Source organism: Medicago sativa, chromosome 1 (genome assembly GCF_051527215.1).
Source record: "Medicago sativa cultivar Bolivia chromosome 1, Bolivia_mono, whole genome shotgun sequence".
NCBI lineage: Eukaryota > Viridiplantae > Streptophyta > Magnoliopsida > Fabales > Fabaceae > Medicago > Medicago sativa.
This window is the reverse complement of record NC_140749.1, coordinates 6186914-6204599: the sequence shown is the minus strand read 5'-3', so window position 1 is coordinate 6204599 and position 17686 is coordinate 6186914. Positions and strand designations below refer to the sequence as shown.

Genomic DNA, 17686 nt, shown 5'->3' with positions numbered 1-17686 from the left:
TCTTAATATGTGTGAAAAACTGTCAATTAAATTGGGACGGAGGTATTATTAAGTATACTAAGCAACCACTCTTAAGCACATGAGTGAATTAAGCCTCCAAAGATGACAGTCGAAAATAAACGTAATATATTTAAATTTTAACAATCAAAATGACAGAAGCTTAATGTTATCAAGTCAACGCTGCTGATTTTGCTCTTACTGTTGAAAAAGACAATTGTTTCTTTCTTTTCAAATGAACCATACACAAAATAGCCATAAATAATTTTTATTTTGTTATTATTGTTACAATAGGCCTCCTACATTATGAGCTCTTTTACCTTTTCAATAATGTAATCTAGTCTATACAAATACTTGAATCTATAAACTTCTTTATGGGTAAGTTCATGACAAATTTAAATACCTTATCAAACTCGACTATATCACGTGGCCAGAGTTTCTAAAAAGACAGTACCTTAAAAAATGTTTATACTTCATATCGTTTAAAACAAGTTACACTTAAACTTTATAAAACTCAATTTGTTCATTCAAACAAGACCGTTTATGAGATTTTGGTGGCCTAGAGCGAACCTACAATTTGGGTTCTAACTAATAAAATATATAAACATCAAACTTCATACAAAAAACTAAGTAATTTTTTTTTACGGCCTAATAAAACCCTAAAAAAATAAATATTAGGACCTAAATTTCGCACTTATTTTTTGGGGCTTGGGGCGGTCGCCCTCTTCGCCCTGCCTCAGATACGGCCATGCAAACAAGGCGCCCAAACAAGTCTTTAAGATAGCTAACATGCAGGACCTGAATTAAAAAAATGGCAGATCAAGCGTAAAGATTTATATAAAAGATAACATGCGCCCCAACTTCTAGTTTAGATTTTATTTTACATATCATATCTGCAGGGGCGGATACACCCCCCAGCTAGGTTGGGCTCCAGCCCAGGCTCAACTTCTGCTTTATTTGCAACAAGCCCAACCCATTAGCCCATTTCCTACTTAAAAAAAAAAATTTATGGGCAGAAATAGATTGTTTCAGCGCGCGTACGTTAAGCAAAGAAAAACTCTTCTCCTTCAGAGTGAGTCGCGACTCTCACCTCTCTGTCTCTGTTTCAGTTTTCACTTTCCTCTCCATCTCTCTCTCAAGTACTAGCACCTCTCCCTCTCTCAAATTCAACTCTCAGTCATTTTCATTCCTTCTCCTCTTTCTCCTCTCCAGTCTCTACTCTCCAGGTTTGTTCTATGTTTTTTTTTGTTTGTTCTATTTTATTGTTGCTTGTTATTTGTTAATGGGTGAATCATTTCAATGAGTTGATTATTCAAATTTCAAACCACAATTTAGAATTGTTGATTATCCCCAATTTTGATTTTCCAAACCCTAATTTAGAATTGTGCATTTTGTGTGATTGAGTGGAGAGTTTATGAAATGAAGGAACTATTACGGTTGTGATTATAAGGTTGTGATTATCACAACTTCAATTTATAATGTGTGCATTTTGTGTTAATTGTTAAATATTTTCATTTTGTGTGGTTATTTATACTTATACGGTTGTGATTTTTGTTGAGAGAATTGGTATCTAAATGAATCAATAGTGGTGGATGGCTAGAAGCTTGGTTCTAAAATTAAGCATAAGTTGTTCTGAAAGTGGCCAGATTAATCTAGGTGAGTTCCTTTCTAGCTTAGAACCAAACCTTGGGTAGTTATGATTATGCAGGTGAAAAGAACTATGAACTTAGGTTTAATGTTGTATGCTAGTTGCCCTATTTTATGCCATTATTGCTGTTCATGTTTGTGTTACATTGTATGGCATTTTTTCTTGATTGGAATTTCGGTTATTCAAAGAATGTCAATCCGTTCCGCACTTATAAACATTCAACTATTTGATTTCAACTTTTTGTTTTTTGTTTTGTGGATGGTGAATGTATTGTAACTAATAATGTGATGTTTATAACTTAGGTAGATTAGTATAGATGAGGAGATTTTTGGTTGATAGAACAAGTAATGTGAATGTTGTGCAACCGGAAGCCATAGTAGAAGAACCACCGCCTAATGAGGTCGCGGAAAGGGCATTTACCTCCTAATTTTATTTAGCATGCTATTGTCAGGTTATATTTCTTCTCTCTCATTTCAAATTGTAATTTTGTTGAAAAAATAACGAACCTCTTTTATTTCTATTTACGAGTATTTGTATATATTATGTCATATATGAATTCGCGATAAAATTTTTGCCCAGGCTCTAGAAAATTCCTGGCTCCGCCACTGCATATATGTATAAATAAGCTCTTAATTACTCAGTTCATCTATTCAATTTCTCACCTATGGCTCTATCCACAGTCAGACAAAGCATGGGAGTAAATTATGAGGTAACTGTGAGGGGTGATGTGGTCCGTGTGTGTCCTTCTTGCATTGGTTACAACATAATATGGGTCTCCCTAAGGTTTGACTCAGTTAACGGATCACACAGTTTGTGTTCAATTCATGTCAACTGAACTTTTGGCGGAGATCCTTTATACTAGTCACTATTTTTTATGCATGGTATTTAAGTGACCATTTTTATTAATTTAAATTTATAGTTAGATATATATATATTTTTATAAAAAAATATATATTTCTTTCATAATTAAAAATTAAATTTCATCATATTGAATGGTTACATAAAAAATATTTTCACGTATTACATTTACATTTTAATTCAGTTTTAAATTTAAGTTTCTATATTATATATTTTACTTTATATAAACGATTTTACTTATAATTTAATCCTTCTTTATTAATTAAATAATTGAAGTTTTCAAATATCTATACTTCAATTTTCTTTCAAAAAAAAAAAAATCTATACTTTAATTGAAAAGATACTACTACTAATAATAATAGACCATAGTTAAAGAACACGAGCTTCACCTTGTGGAAAGTAATTCGATTATTAATGCTAGACCAAAACTGGATCAAACAACATCGACAACAACAAACAGAGATATACTTGTTTGGTCACAAGCCCAAATAAATATTATTTAGGCACACACAAAATCAAAAGAAAAATAAAAGAGAATACAATTGAATTGAATAATGTCAATCGAATTGACTAAATAATTGTTCTTAAATTTTTTCTATTTCATGTGTGAGTGCCTAAGAGTATCCATATTGGAGACCCTCACATTTGAGGTCTTAAACGGGTCCCACATAGACACGTTATTTTTTTATTTTTTAATAATAGTACATAACATGTACTCAAACCACTCCAATGGAGATCCTTTATCAAAATGTCTAAATGGGTCCACCAATAACTATTTATTAATGAAAAACAACCAAATTGATTTAAATAATGATTATTTTAGGCTTAATTACACTTTTGGTCCTCGTGTTTTGCCAAACTCGCGAAATTGGTCTTGCCCTTTTAAAACTTGACAAAACTGGTCCTTCAGTCATCATTTTTGTTGCACTTTTGGTCCTACCCCCCCATTTTTTCCTCCAAAAACGCAGATGTGGCACATGAAGGCCTATGTGGCATTGCCAATTAGGAAAATACTATTTACATGTCATTAAAACAAGGATTTTTAATTTCAAAAAACAATTTTATCATTTCATTTATATTTAAAAAATTCAAAAATAAAATAAAATTCAAAAAAATGAAATAAATGAAATTTTTTTTAAAAAAAATCTGAAAATTAATTTTCAAAATTTTAAAAAATCCATAAAATCTGAAAAAATTCAAAATATTTTTTTAAATTAAAAAATCGAAAAAAATATTTTTTTTTAAAAATTATAAAAACATTCAGATTATATTCGAAATAAAAAAATTAATTTTCGAAAATTTAAAAAATCCATAAAATCTGAAAAAATTCAAAATATTTTTTTAAATTAAAAAATCGTAAATAATATTTTTTTTCAAAAATTAAAAAACATTCAGATTATAAAAAATCTAGTTTATTTAAATTTTTAAAATCTTAATTTCATATTTTTTTCGAAAATTTTAAATTTATGAAAAATTCAGATATTGTTCTAGATTTTACGAAATTTTGAAGATTTTGAAAAATTAAAAATCAAATTTAAAAAAGATTTTAAGAAATTTTGAAGATTTTTCAAAATATCATATTTAAAAAATTAAAAAGATTAATCATTTTTAAAAAAATAAAATTTTTGAAAAAAGATTAATCATATTTACAAAAAAAATCTTAAAATTCTAGAAAAATTAATAAAAATTAAGAATAAAGAAAATAATTCTGAAAAAATAAAAAAAAATCTGAAATAATTAGTAAAAATGATTAAAAAAAATCTGGAAAAATAATTCCAGATTTTTTTATTTTATATTAATTTTTCCAGAAATTTTCATTTTACCAGATTTTTTTATTTTTTTAATCATTTTTATTTTTATTAATTTTTCCAGATTTTTAAAAAAAATTCCGTATTTTTCAGTTTTTTTATTTTTTTTCAGATTTTATTATTTTTTTAATCATTTTTATTTTTATTAATTTTTCCAGATTTTTAAAAAAAATTCCGTATTTTTCAGTTTTTTTTTTTTCAGATTTTATTATTTTTTATTTATTTTTTATTCATTTTATCAGATTATATTATTTTTTTTAATCATTTTTTATTTTTATTAATTTTTCCTGAAATTTTTTATTTTTTCAGGGTTTTTTTTTTGCCACATCAGCTAAAAATCTGCCACATCTGCGTTTTTGGAGGAAAAAATGGGGGGGTAGGACCAAAAGTGCAACAAAAATGATGACTGAAGGACCAGTTTTGTCAGGTTTTAAAAGGGCAGGACCAATTTCGCGAGTTTGGCAAAACACGAGGATCAAAAGTGTAATTAAGCCATTATTTTATTGAAAAGTGGTGTGAGGTCCACTTAAGATTAGGGGTCTTAAGTTAGACCCTGGGTCTTAAGAGACCCCCAATTTTTTTTTTCCACATTGGGGGTACCTATTATGTACAAATGGTAAAGACCCTACCAATTTAAATGCTCTAATATTGATTTGTGGTTGTGTCCATGAAAGATTTTCTCCAACAAACAAACTCACAATTCCACACATCCAAGGCTGACTCTAGATTCAAATATTGTTGATTAATGCAATAATTTGTGCCATTTGATTTAGCATTCAACCAATTCTAAGACCTTTCCCCCCACAAATTCTACCATATTATTTAAGTAGATATCCTTGACCTCCATATATTCCATATGCAAGCTAACCCTATCACACCGACTCTAATAGCGAATGCTTTTCCGTGGTCAATCAAACCTTCAAATTGTTCTAAATATGACAAGCATTCCTTTTGAAATACTGATGAAACCCCCATTTATAAACCGAGTACTAAATACCTGCAAAAACCTTACACTCGAAGAAAAGATGAGAAATTGATTCTTCGATACCAAACTCTTTTCTTCGATACCAAACTCGTCGACAAACCAAATGGACCCTCTTCCAATGACACATCTCCTAAATAAATTGTCTTTTATAGCTACTTTAATTTGAAAACGTTTCCACACTGTACATGAAATTTTTGAAAAATTTTAGTCATGTTAAGTCTTCGACCAAGGATGGTTAGACAATCCTTAAACACCCGCCATAAGCTTCTTACAAGAATTTTTTTACTAAATATTCATTTCTTATCTCCCTAATACATGTATCCAACTTATTATTATAACTAATAATCGTTATATGTTTCTTTGTTCATAAAAAGAAAGATATGTACGTTACTTTCATCGACATATTTGTCACCAGTTGGAGTTATGTACCGTTGGTTGATTTTTACTACTCCCTACGTCCCTCAATAGATGACCTAGTTGACTTCGACACACGTACCAATGCATATGTTTTATCTTTGATATCTTCAATTCTCTACCAAAAAAAATTGTGAAAATTTAATATTTTAAAAATATTTACCGAGACGAATCCAACATCTTACATGATATTTTTTTTTTTGGTACCGAGACGAATCCAACAACATCTTTTTTTTTTTTGGTACCGAGACGAATCCAACAACATCTTACATGATATTTTTTTTGTAGTGGCCGGGGTTTGAACCCCGGACCTTGCATATTTTTATGCATTGTCCAACCAACTGAGCTAAGCTCACGAGGACACATCTTACATGATATTATTTATCTTTATGAATTAGTAGAAAAATATGGTCAAAGTATATCAAGTCAATAATATATATTGTCAACTAGGTCATCTATTGAGGGACGGAGGGAGTACCATTGATTGATACTTCCTTTTCTGACACATTTTGGTGCCTTTGGTTAACGAGTAAACAGGGCAATGTTTTTTTTGAAAAAGAGAAAACAGTGCAATGTTACCGTTGGATTTTTATAATTAGGGTCTTGTTAACTAGTGTCCTGGGACACTGGTTAAGAAATTAAAAGTAGAAATAAAAGTTATAATTTGCATTGAAAAGAGTAATTTTTTAACTTTTAAAACATAGAATACACAATTTTCGAGGAAATGTTTCCTTTTATAACTCCTTAACCAGTGCCCGAGAGCACCGGTTAACATTTCCCTTATAATTATTGGATTATATAAGGGTGGTGAATTTGCTGAAGGCTGTATAAAACACTCCTCTCTTTCTCTATGTAAAAAAACCATATAAGCTCACTCCATAAAAAAGAAAAAAGGATCGTAGAGGCCATTTTGAGCTGGTGTAAGTAACACACTCTTTAATTTCTTCAACAAGGAAGGAGAGCTCTTGGAAAAATTGCTCAAGTATTTCTCTGCACTCAGGATCTTGCTTCAACAAACAAGGAAAGTTCTTTCTATTTCTTTTTTTGACATACTTTTTAGTTAATTTCTTAGTTTGTTTCTCATTTCATGTTCACTTTCTTTTTATTCTGATTTTCAGTTTTTTTTTTTGGGGTCTTTGTCATTTCCTTTCTCATTTTGCTCCTTTTCTCTTCATTCCTCACTTCATTCACAACCATCTTTCATCCATAATACTAAGATTCAACCACCATGATTGTTTGTTCTTCTTTAATCAATGTCCAAGGTGTGGGAATCACCGACGTTCCAACCAACGAGAAGCACACGAGTTTCTCTCTCTTTTTCCATTGAATGTTTAACTTCAGCTTGTGTCAGAAACAAGTTGAAATTCTTATTTTTTTCAAATTCTTATTTATTTATTAAATAATTAGTAAAATTGAATTTTAGTAAATTAAAAATAATTATATAATAGATTAAAAAAACTACAATAAAATCTACAATTGTTATAAATAATGTCATATTCCACACCATCGCTTTGGGGCATTTTTTTTGCTTTATTTCGACGCAACTGAGAATTTATTTCACGATGAATTACTTGAGGCTCAGTTTGGTCTCTATCATCGTTATTTGTAGTTGATTGCATCCGACTACTATGACCCAATGTCAATGACACATCGTGTTTCCTTGTAGACCATCCCACATCTAGAAATTGATTATCATTGGAGTTCAATGACAAACGACTCAAAGATGGCCGACCGTACTCGACTTCAAAACCAGAAGTATTTCCAAAATCAAACTCAATAGCCAGAGAGAATTAGCTGAATTTGGATTGTAGGTTTGTTGGTGTTGGTGGGTGGTAGTAGTATGGGTTGTTGTATATTATGTTGTTATATTGTGGGTTGTTGTAGGCACGGTAATTGATGTTGGATGGGCCAAATTTGTTTGGGTCATGGTAACGATAGTTTTGAATTGAATTTTAAATTTAAGTTGACCCATCATTGGGTACGTAAGCATTTCTCGGGGTAGTATATGGTGGTGGTTGGATAATATTGTGTTGTGGGATGTCGAAAAATTCATACATTATAGAACCATGTGTGTTTTATGTTGTGTTGGTTGTCGTTTGGTTGGTAGGTGGTTGTGAGTAAGGATTTGATATTGTTGAAGGAAATTCTTGTGACTAGGAGTCATGTGGCTCTGTTTTCGGTTGGTTCACGTTCTAGCTCTGGTTCTAGCTCCGACTTTGAATTTGATTGTGGCTCCTCCTCTGGTATATTATAAGTTGCAATCCTAAGCTGTGGATTGCATAAGGTCGTAAACCAATCAATATACCGAGGAGTTGAGAATAGGCTTTTTTTATTGTAGACGAGGTAAAGTATATTGTTGTCGATTATCCCAATGTTTGCACTCTTGTGAAAAGTGATAACCATTCGATTCGTACCATGTCTTGAACCATTTGTCTAATTTGTGAAATTGTCGCATGTCTTTTGGTGGCCCTGGTATATCTTGTGGAAAACCAAATTGGAGTTTGACCATATCAGTTGCATGTCATTCAACTTTGTCAAAACATAAAAAAAAAAAGTTGTTGTAGTACAATCCCAAAAGTCATGTGGCAAATTGTGCGAAACTCTCCTTTATGGCTTCCATTTAAACTGACACAAAAGAGAATATTTAGTGTTATTGTTAATAATTTTGATATTAACAAATAATTCATAATTCAAAAATCAAGGATATATCACTTGACGTTCAAGTATGCGATCAAATTGAAGTATGTATGATATAGTGTCATGACTGTGATTTTCATAGAAATCTGAACATGTTCATGTCCATCTAACAAATTGTATCAATGAAATAGTAACCTGACAAATTGAATTTTAAGGGAGAATATGTAAGGGTATTATTAAAAAATTATGGTAACCGTACTTACTTTTTTCCTAACAGGAATTGGAGTAAGTTTTCATTTTTGAGAGTGATATAACTCAACCTACAATATCTCCAAACTTGTAGGAGAAAGTTACATCCAACTAGGACTTTTTTGTTTGGGTGTGACGCTTCACACATGCCACGATATAGGAAATCCAAAACTACGGATCCCCAACTATATGTTCTTGTTTGATTTAAATCCATTAGCAAATACAAATAATCCAATTGTATTTGAGAACAAGAACTCTCCAATGAGAAATAAAAGGTACCTCCTAGTATGTTGTATTCTTACTGTAGGAGGTGAATGTTCATTGAGGTCATTGGGAGATAAGATTGCCACTTAACCTCTTCAACGAAAGAGTATTACTATCTCTCTCGTCTACTGGAATCTCTATTTCTAATAATTGAAAACAAGTATCCCATTGAAGATTTAGCGGACCGCTAACGGTCTGTCCTAAAATAGGTAAGTTGAGTAACATGTATACATTTTTCAACGTGATTCACCTATTGAAAAATGAAAAGTATGTGTCTCAGGCCTCCGTCTTTCGACAAGAGCGATTAAGATACGACTTGTCGATTTTATAATTTATCTGAGAAACCTCTAATAACCCAGGTTGACTTAAATAATCGAAGATATATGGACTTGGGTCTTTGTGTCGTCGTATGCAAGAGACTAATGGTTCATCCTTTGCATCATAACAAAAAAAAATACTAGATACATAAGTAAATATCAAAAACATTCAAATATTGGAGGACATACATATCTTAACCGCTCTTGTCAAAAGATGGAGGTTTGAGACACATACTTTTCATTTTTCAATAGGTGAATGCACCATCACGTTGGAAGATGTATACATGTTACTCGACTTACCTATTGGAGGACATGTCGTTACTGGTCCGCCAAATCTTCAATGGGATACTTGTTTTCAATTAGTAGGAATAGAGATTCCAGCAGACGAGAGAGATGTCAATACTCTTTCATTGAAGTGGTTAGGTGACAATCTTATCTCCAATGACCTTAATGAACATTCACCTCCTGAAGCAAGAATACAACATACTAGGAGGTACCTTACATGGCTCATTGTAGAGTTCTTGTTCCCAAATACAACTAGATTATTTGTACACAACTCTTGGTTGTATTTGCTAATGGATTTTAATCAAACAAGAACATATAGTTAGGGTTCTGCAGTTTTGACTTTTCTTTATCATGGCATGTGTGAAGTGTCACACCTAGACAAAAAACCCTTAGCTGAATGTAACTTTCTCCTACAAGTTTTGGGATATTGTAGGTTGAGTTATATCGCTCCTAACAATGAAAACTTACTCTAATTTCCGTTAAGAAAAAAGTAGATATGGTTACCGAATTTTATTAATAATTCCCTTAAATATTCGCTCTTAAAATTTAATTTTATTATGTTACTAATTCATTGATATAATTTGTTAGATGGACGAGAACTGGTTCATATTTCTACGAAAATCCTAACCATGACACTATATCATACAAACTTTAATTTGATCGCATATTAGAACGTCAAGTAATATATCTTTGATTTTTTAATTATTTGTTTATTTATAAATATCAAAACTGTCAACTGTACATTAAATCTTCTCTTTTGTGCCAGTTTAAATAGAGGTCATCCATGAGAGTTCCACATAATTTGCCACATAACTTTTGGGATTGCACTACAACAACTTTTCTTATGTTGTTGTAGTGCAACAACAATTTGGTTCCACAAAGCTGAATGGGATGCAACCGATAGGGTCAAGCTCCAATTTGGTTTGCAACGTGATATACCAAGCCCCCCAAAGGACATGCGACAGTTCCACAAATTAGACAAACGGTTCAAAACGTGGTATGAATACGAATCGAATGGTTATCACTTTTCACAAGAGTGTGAACCACTACTGAAATACGTTGAAATAGTGACGTTTTTTATTGACGAATTTAGTAATTTCGTCTCTAAATCCTTCGTCGTAAACCCTCAGTGACGGAATTAAATTCGTTTATATTTTTTAACATATTTTCATATAATTCTAATTTATTTTCATATTCTAAGAAGTATTTTGAGGCTCTATCTATTTCATTATTATTTCCTATTTTAATATTATATTCTAATTTATTGTATAATATTTTACTATATCTCTAGTTCTATTAATTAAATCCATAAGTTCTAAGGTTAATATATTTTTAGTTTTGCTTACACTCATTTTCTAATTTTTCTTTGTAAAATATTTATTTTCTCGTTGTATTTTATTTAAAAATTTTAATTTTTTAGATTTCTCATCTGAAATCTTAGATTTTTTTAAATTATCCATTTTAGTTATTTTTGAATCTTAGTGATATGATACCAAATAATTTAGAATTTTTTTTTCTGAATTTCTTTTATTAACCTTAGTCATCATCTAAATAATCCCAAATCTCATTGTTTTCTATCAAAGCTAACTCTATAGTAATTCCCCCATAATACATAGAAACTATATATTTATCCATTAAAATATCATCCATCATATTTTGTAATGCATAATCTATTTGATTTTCATAAAGTATTGCTTGACCGCATAATTTACCATATTCCTCACAAAAATTTGTCTTTATATCCTTTGGTAAATTCAGTTTCCATATGTATCTTAATTTTTTTTTGTAAAAATCTTTTTCTTGATTCATATTCTATATTCCAATCTTTTATTTTTATTTTTGTTATTTTTTCTGTCATTGATACTAAATTCAGCCATACCTATTTTTGTTCTTTTTTTAGATTTTTTATGATTTTCTAATTTTATTAAGAAGTTTTCTTCTTTTATGAGTGATCTTTCTATTCTTCGTCTATTTTCTTCACTAATGTATCTTTTTATACATTCTTCTAATTAATTTGTATAATATTTAATATTATTACTAATGATTTCTTTTCTTAATTCAAAATTAAATACCGATAGTCTAGCTAATTCTTCATATTTGTCAATTCCTTTACTTGATTTGATAATTTATTGATATTGTTTTCTTTAATTTTCTCTGGTTCATTAAATCTAATCAGTCTTGGTATTTAGATTCTTTTTAATTCTAATATCTTTGATTTGTTTATAAAAGTTTCTAATTCTGTTATTTCATTTTTCTTTGGATAGTAAATCTTTCATATATCATAAAATAAACTAAGGACATCTATTTTATTATTATTTTTAAAAGTAATACTGTGGTGAGAATTTGTTAGTACATAATTAACACAATAAGTGATAGAAAATATCTTATCACCCGGTCTCATTAAATTTCCTCATAAAAATCTTGTTCAAGGGTAAGTGTTTGATCTAATCTTTGAGTATCTAAAGGAATTCCAATATTAGGATGTATTTCAAATTTTAATTTAGCATAGGCTAAATTACTGCCTTCAACAACTCAAAGTATTTTATCAACTGCATCAGTAATTCTATCATCCTTTAATACTAGTTCTACCGGAGAATTAATTTCTTCTTAAAAAGTTGCTTTAATTAAAACTTGTATTGCTCCTAGCTCCTATATGAATATATCCTATCTTATTCATACGTTCTTCCTTCCTAATATTTTTTTTAACTCCATAAATCTCTTCTTATTTAATAGTTTTATATATGTATATCCTTGAGCATCCGATATATGCATATGTGCCTCGTTAATTAATTTTCCATAGTATATAATGTTCTCTTTTTGATTAAACATTTTCATCATTCCTCTAATTCTTTCCTTGCCTTTTCATATTAGCATCTTTATTTCAGTCTAGATCTTCCTTTTGTATTTTTTGAAATAGAGTGGGATCAATTAAAATACCTCGCTCATAATTTTCATTTTATTCGGCAATTTGTAAGTGGTCTATGTCACTCATTTTTAGAAAATAATTATATTAACAAGTTCTTAAAATGAAAGTACTCAACAATAATAGTAAATAATACTAAATAAAACATAATAGTTAACATTATGGCATATACATGATAAAAACTTGAATTAAGTAGACAAAGTTAAGTAGATATACCTGCTCATAATTTTCATGAATTAGAGTTGGTCCACCGCTTCTTCCGTAGCTTAAGTAGGATTATTAGTAGGTAAATATGTAGTAATAAATAGAATGACTAAATTTCAGTAAGTGGAAATGATAAATTTAATTGATTATGCATACATGATACAAGAACTTAATGAAGGCACACAAGTGCAAAGCTAGAGGACTAGCTTCTGTTTCCTAAGGAAACTTACATGAGAGACTTTTCTTACAATACAACTTGGTTCATACATAAATATGAGACCTTATTTATATACAAAATGTCATTACTACTATTCACCAAAAGTACTATTTGCTACTATTCATTCTTTTATTTTTATTAATTCTTATGACATCACTTAAAGCTACATCTTTATCTCAAACACTATTCTTTTACTATTGCATCCATCTCTGTCTTCCTTCTCATCAAGACACATGAAGTCTTGCATGTGTTGACTAATTGCTTCAACATTCTTTGAATTCATGCACCGTTCACATGAATGGTTTAAATTATTTTTGAGACTAGCACATAGTTCTTCAAGGACACTAGTCCTATAATTCATCATTTGCTTGTTGTGTGTAGAAAGGGAGCTCATAACTTGTCAAGAGCTGAATGTCTCTTTCTTTAATTGGTTTTCCACTTGTCAAGAGTTGAATAATATAGGATATATTCACATAGGAGCAATACAAGTTTTAATTAAAGCAACTTTTCAAGAATTAGTATTAAAGGATGATAAAATTACTGATCCAATTGATAAAATACTTGGAGTTGTTCAAGGCAATTAAGTCTATGTTAAATTAAAATTTGAAATACATCTTAATATTGAAATCCCTTTAGATACTCAAAGATAAACATTTAGCCTTGAACATAGATTTTTAAGAGGAAATTTGATGAGACCGGGTGATAAGATATTTCTATCACTTATTGTGTTAATTATGCACTAACAAATTCTCATCATAATATAACAATTTAAATCACTGAAATCTCTTCCTGTTGAGAACGCACAGCCGTGACGATGCCCTAGGGTGTTGCAAAGGTTGGTTCACGTGATTCCCATGATTAGAGACATCTCTGATTTCGCCCTCTGTATCGTTTCCTCCTTTTGCTTTGGCTGGAACCGCGGTTGTGATCAGTAATTCCATTGTCGTTTTTCTTTTAATAACTCTCAGCACACAGTTTCAATTTCCGTATCTGTCGGAGCTTGATTTTTCAAATTGAAGTCGCGCAACCGCGCTAATGCACTTGTGCATTACAAAGGTTGATTCACGCGTGCTTCTTTATTAAAATCGCTCTGGTTTTCTGTTAACGGATAACGGATGGCATACACGTGCCAATGGCCGTGTGTGTCTGATGTCGCGCCATCACTTGCCAAAACGGTGCAATCTGCAGCACCTGTACACTCGAATTCAGCTGCACCTAAGTCTTTTGCAGCAGCACTTGCGGGTGCTTCAGCCTCTGATGACAGCCCCTACCCCTCACCATGCATTAAAGGCGACACTTTGAGCATAAAAATCACTCAAGAGGAGTACCGTAAGGGTGTGGAAGATTGTAAATATGCGTTAAGGGCTCGTCTAACCCTTAACAAAGGGGAGAAGCCGTATTCAGCCCGTGATCTCAGCAGCAAGATCAGTAAGTTATGGACAACAACGACTAGTTGGAAGATGGTGCCTCTTGGTAAGGGGTATTATGATTTTATCTTTAATTCGGCGGAGGATTATAGGAAGATTTGGGCAGTAGGCACAGTTAATCTTAAGCCGGGTTTGCTAAGGTTATCACAGTGGACTAAAGATTTCAAGTATCAGACACAAAAGCAAACACATGTATCGCTTTGGATCCGGTTAGTGGAGCTGCCACATGAATATTGGCGGGAGCGAACGTTGAAGGAAATTGCGAGTGCGGTTGGGACTCCAATAGATATTGATGGACCTACTAGAAACCGTACTTTTGGGCACTATGCTAGAATTCTTGTCGACATTGACCTTTCAAAGAAATTGTATGATGAAATCCTAGTCGAAAGAGAGGACTTCGCTTTCAAAGTGGAAGTGCAATATGAGAGAATGCCTTTATTTTGTCAACACTGTCACTCTATTGGGCACAATATTTCATCATGTCGTTGGTTGCATCCGCAACCGCCGAAGGACAAGAATGATCGTGGGAAACAGATTGTCGTTGCCGACTCAGATCCTAAACATCCTATTCGGCAAAAAGGAAGCAAAAATGATGTGGGTACTTCTTCTGGTAACACTAGCACATGGGTTCCGGTTCCGGTTGTTTCGACTGTTTCTACCACTCTTAGAGTTCCGGACACCGCAACTACTGCCCCTATACCCACATCATCGGTTTCAGTTTCACTGGCATCACCGGCTCCATTGTCTAATTCATTTTTGGGTCCGGTTAGTTCATCTTTGGTGGCCACATCTCAATTTGATAGATCGAATAACTTCAGCATCCCTTTACACAATGTGTTTGATTTAATAACTCCTCGGGAGGTGCCACATACTATGCCAGTGATTGAGCCTGTTTCCCTTGAAGCGCACGTTGACGTGCAATCTGTAGAAGCGGGGAGGTCGCATCAGATGCAGCGGGAGGAGTTGGAGAACCCCGTTGTAACTAATGTTTCCAATACGCTTCTGGATAGTGTGCAACACAATCATGAGAGACCTATGGAGCTGGGGGAGAGTCCTAAGGTTTCTAATGAACGTGGAGCATATTCATCCCCTCCTGGGCGTGAGCACGTACGACCTAACGGGGTGGATCAGACACATCAGACATCACGGGAGGTGTTGGAGAACCCCGTGATAGAAGATACGTCTGAAACACTTCAGGATGGTGTGGAACATGATCATGTGAGCCCACGGGAGCTGGAGGAGAGTCCCAAGGGTGCTCGTGATAATGTTCCAAGACCATTCACGGATACGCATGAGGACATGCATGAAGAGTTGGATGGTATACAGGAAGACCAAGAAAATTTAGCCCGTGTTATTGATGTCACTATTGAGAATTTTAATGGGTCTTTGGAAGGTATAGTTGAGGTTCCTATTTCTCAAATTCAACCTTTGCCAACCGAAACAACTGCTAGTGTTGCAGTTGGGGGCAGCAGCGCAACACATGACCATCATGTGGTAGTTTTACAAAGACATGAAGTTCATCCCAGTAAAAATATCCAACATGGGTTAGATTTGTGGGAGAGAGTTCGTGAGTATGATGCCTGTTCAGCAGCTGAAGCTTCGGAGGGTAGCATGCAAGTTCTCACTAGAAATCAGAAACAGAAGGTTAAGGTTAAGCAAGTCCACAATCAGCAGCCATCCAAACCCCGTGCACGGGGAGATAGAAAACCGCCTTCCCAATGAATTTTCTCTATTGGAATGCTAGAGGTATCGGTAACAATGATACTCAGATTGCTTTAAAAAATTTATTTTTGTCTCATAAACCTGTGGTTATTTTTATTGCGGAGCCAATGGTCAATTTTGATCGCATTCCTTCTTGGTATTGGCCGTCTATAGGTGTTTCAAAATATTGTATTAATAACAGGGGCCCCTTGTTGCCTAATCTCTGGGCTCTGTGGGGAAATGATTTATTAGCAACAGTAATATTTGTGTTTGATCAGTGCATTGCTTTGGAGATATCTTGTTATCAGTCAACTGTTTTTATTGCTGCGGTTTATGCAAGTACCTATTATTTGAAGCGAAGGCAACTTTGGGCAGACCTCACATATCTTCAAGGGTGTTTCCAAGGACCGTGGATGTTTGTTGGTGATTTCAATGCGGTTTTAGGAGCTCATGAGAAAAGGGGAAGGCGTCCTTCTCCTAATCTTTCTTGTGAAGATTTTTTAAATTGGTCAAATGCAAATATTCTCCATCATCTTCCAACATTAGGTTCTTTTTTCACTTGGACAAATGGCAGATTTGGTGATGATAATGTGGCTCTTCGGCTCGATAGGGCTGTTTGTAATGATGATTGGTTAAATTTTTGGCGGAACTCTACTTGTACAGCTTTGGTTAGACATCAGTCTGACCACAATCCATTGTTGGTCTCGGTTGTGTTCTCTGTGGTTAAGCACGCAACACCTTTCAAGTTCTTTAAAATGTGGGCTGCTCATGATGATTGTCGGAATTTAGTGATGGAGTCTTGGTCCAAAGGAGTTAGAGGGCAGGGCATGGCTCGGTTCCAAGCTAAGCTTAGAAATGTTAAAAATGCTTTTAGAGTTTGGAACCGTACGGTTTTTGGTGATGTGGATAGACAAGTGAATCTTGCTGTGGATGAAGTGAATAGAATTCAACACTTAATTGATTCCGAAGGGTTTTCAGATCAGCTATATATACAAGACTTGGAGGCGCAACTTTTATTGACAAAGGCTTTAAATTTACAGGAGCAATTATGGAAAGAGAAGGCCCGTGATCAAAACTTTGTTAATGGTGACCGCAATACGGCTTATTTTCATAGGGTCGCTAAAATTCGCGAAGCTACAAAGACCATTTCTTTTTTGCAGGATGGTAACAATGTTATTACTGATTCCGCGGAGATAGAATTGCATGCTCTTTCTTATTTTCAGGCAATCTTCAGCATGGACAATAATTGTGTTCAAAATACTCTGGTGGATGAGGTGATTCCAACTTTGGTGACGAATGCTGACAATGATATGTTGGGGCGGCTACCCTTGAGAAAAGAGATTAAAGATGCAGTTTTTTCCCTAGATGGTGATGGAGCTCCGGGTCCAGATGGTTTTGGTGGGAATTTCTATCAAACCTTTTGGGATGTGATAGGCGATGATGTGGTGAACTCGGTTGAAGATTTCTTCCGGAATGGCTTGATTCCAACAAATATTAACTCTAATATGATTGTGTTAATTCCGAAATGTCCAGGGGATAAGTCTATGGGAGATTATAGACCTATAGCTCTCGCAAATTTTCATTTTAAAATAGTTACGAAGATTGTGGCGGATAGGTTATCTGTTATTACTTCGAGGATTATATCTGTTGAACAAAGGGGATTTGTGCGGGATAGAAATATTTCAGAGTGCATCATCCTGGCTTCAGAAGCGATAAATGCCCTTGATAGGAAACAATACGGTGGTAATATTG

The 17686-nt window shown here is 33.0% G+C and overlaps 1 protein-coding gene and 1 long non-coding RNA gene across 2 annotated transcripts; both read left to right on the top strand.

The window, feature by feature from the left end:
- The first annotated feature begins 905 nt into the window (after positions 1-905).
- LOC146952079 (uncharacterized) lies at positions 906-2165 on the top strand. Its single transcript, XR_015024966.1, has 2 exons — positions 906-1223; positions 1948-2165. It is a non-coding gene; the product is annotated as an uncharacterized LOC146952079 (long non-coding RNA).
- Positions 2166-13921: 11756 nt separating this feature from the next.
- On the top strand, positions 13922-15828 carry LOC146952078 (uncharacterized). The gene is made up of 2 exons (XM_085753110.1): positions 13922-15777; positions 15825-15828. The coding sequence occupies exons 1-2, from the start codon at positions 13922-13924 to the stop codon at positions 15826-15828; spliced, it is 1860 nt and encodes a 619-aa protein (XP_085609236.1).
- Positions 15829-17686: the final 1858 nt, after the last annotated feature.

Coding starts and splice junctions, on each gene's coding strand:
- LOC146952078 (XM_085753110.1), top strand. CDS start 13,922: ATGGCATACACGTGCCAATGGCCGTGTGTGTCTGATGTCGCGCCATCA.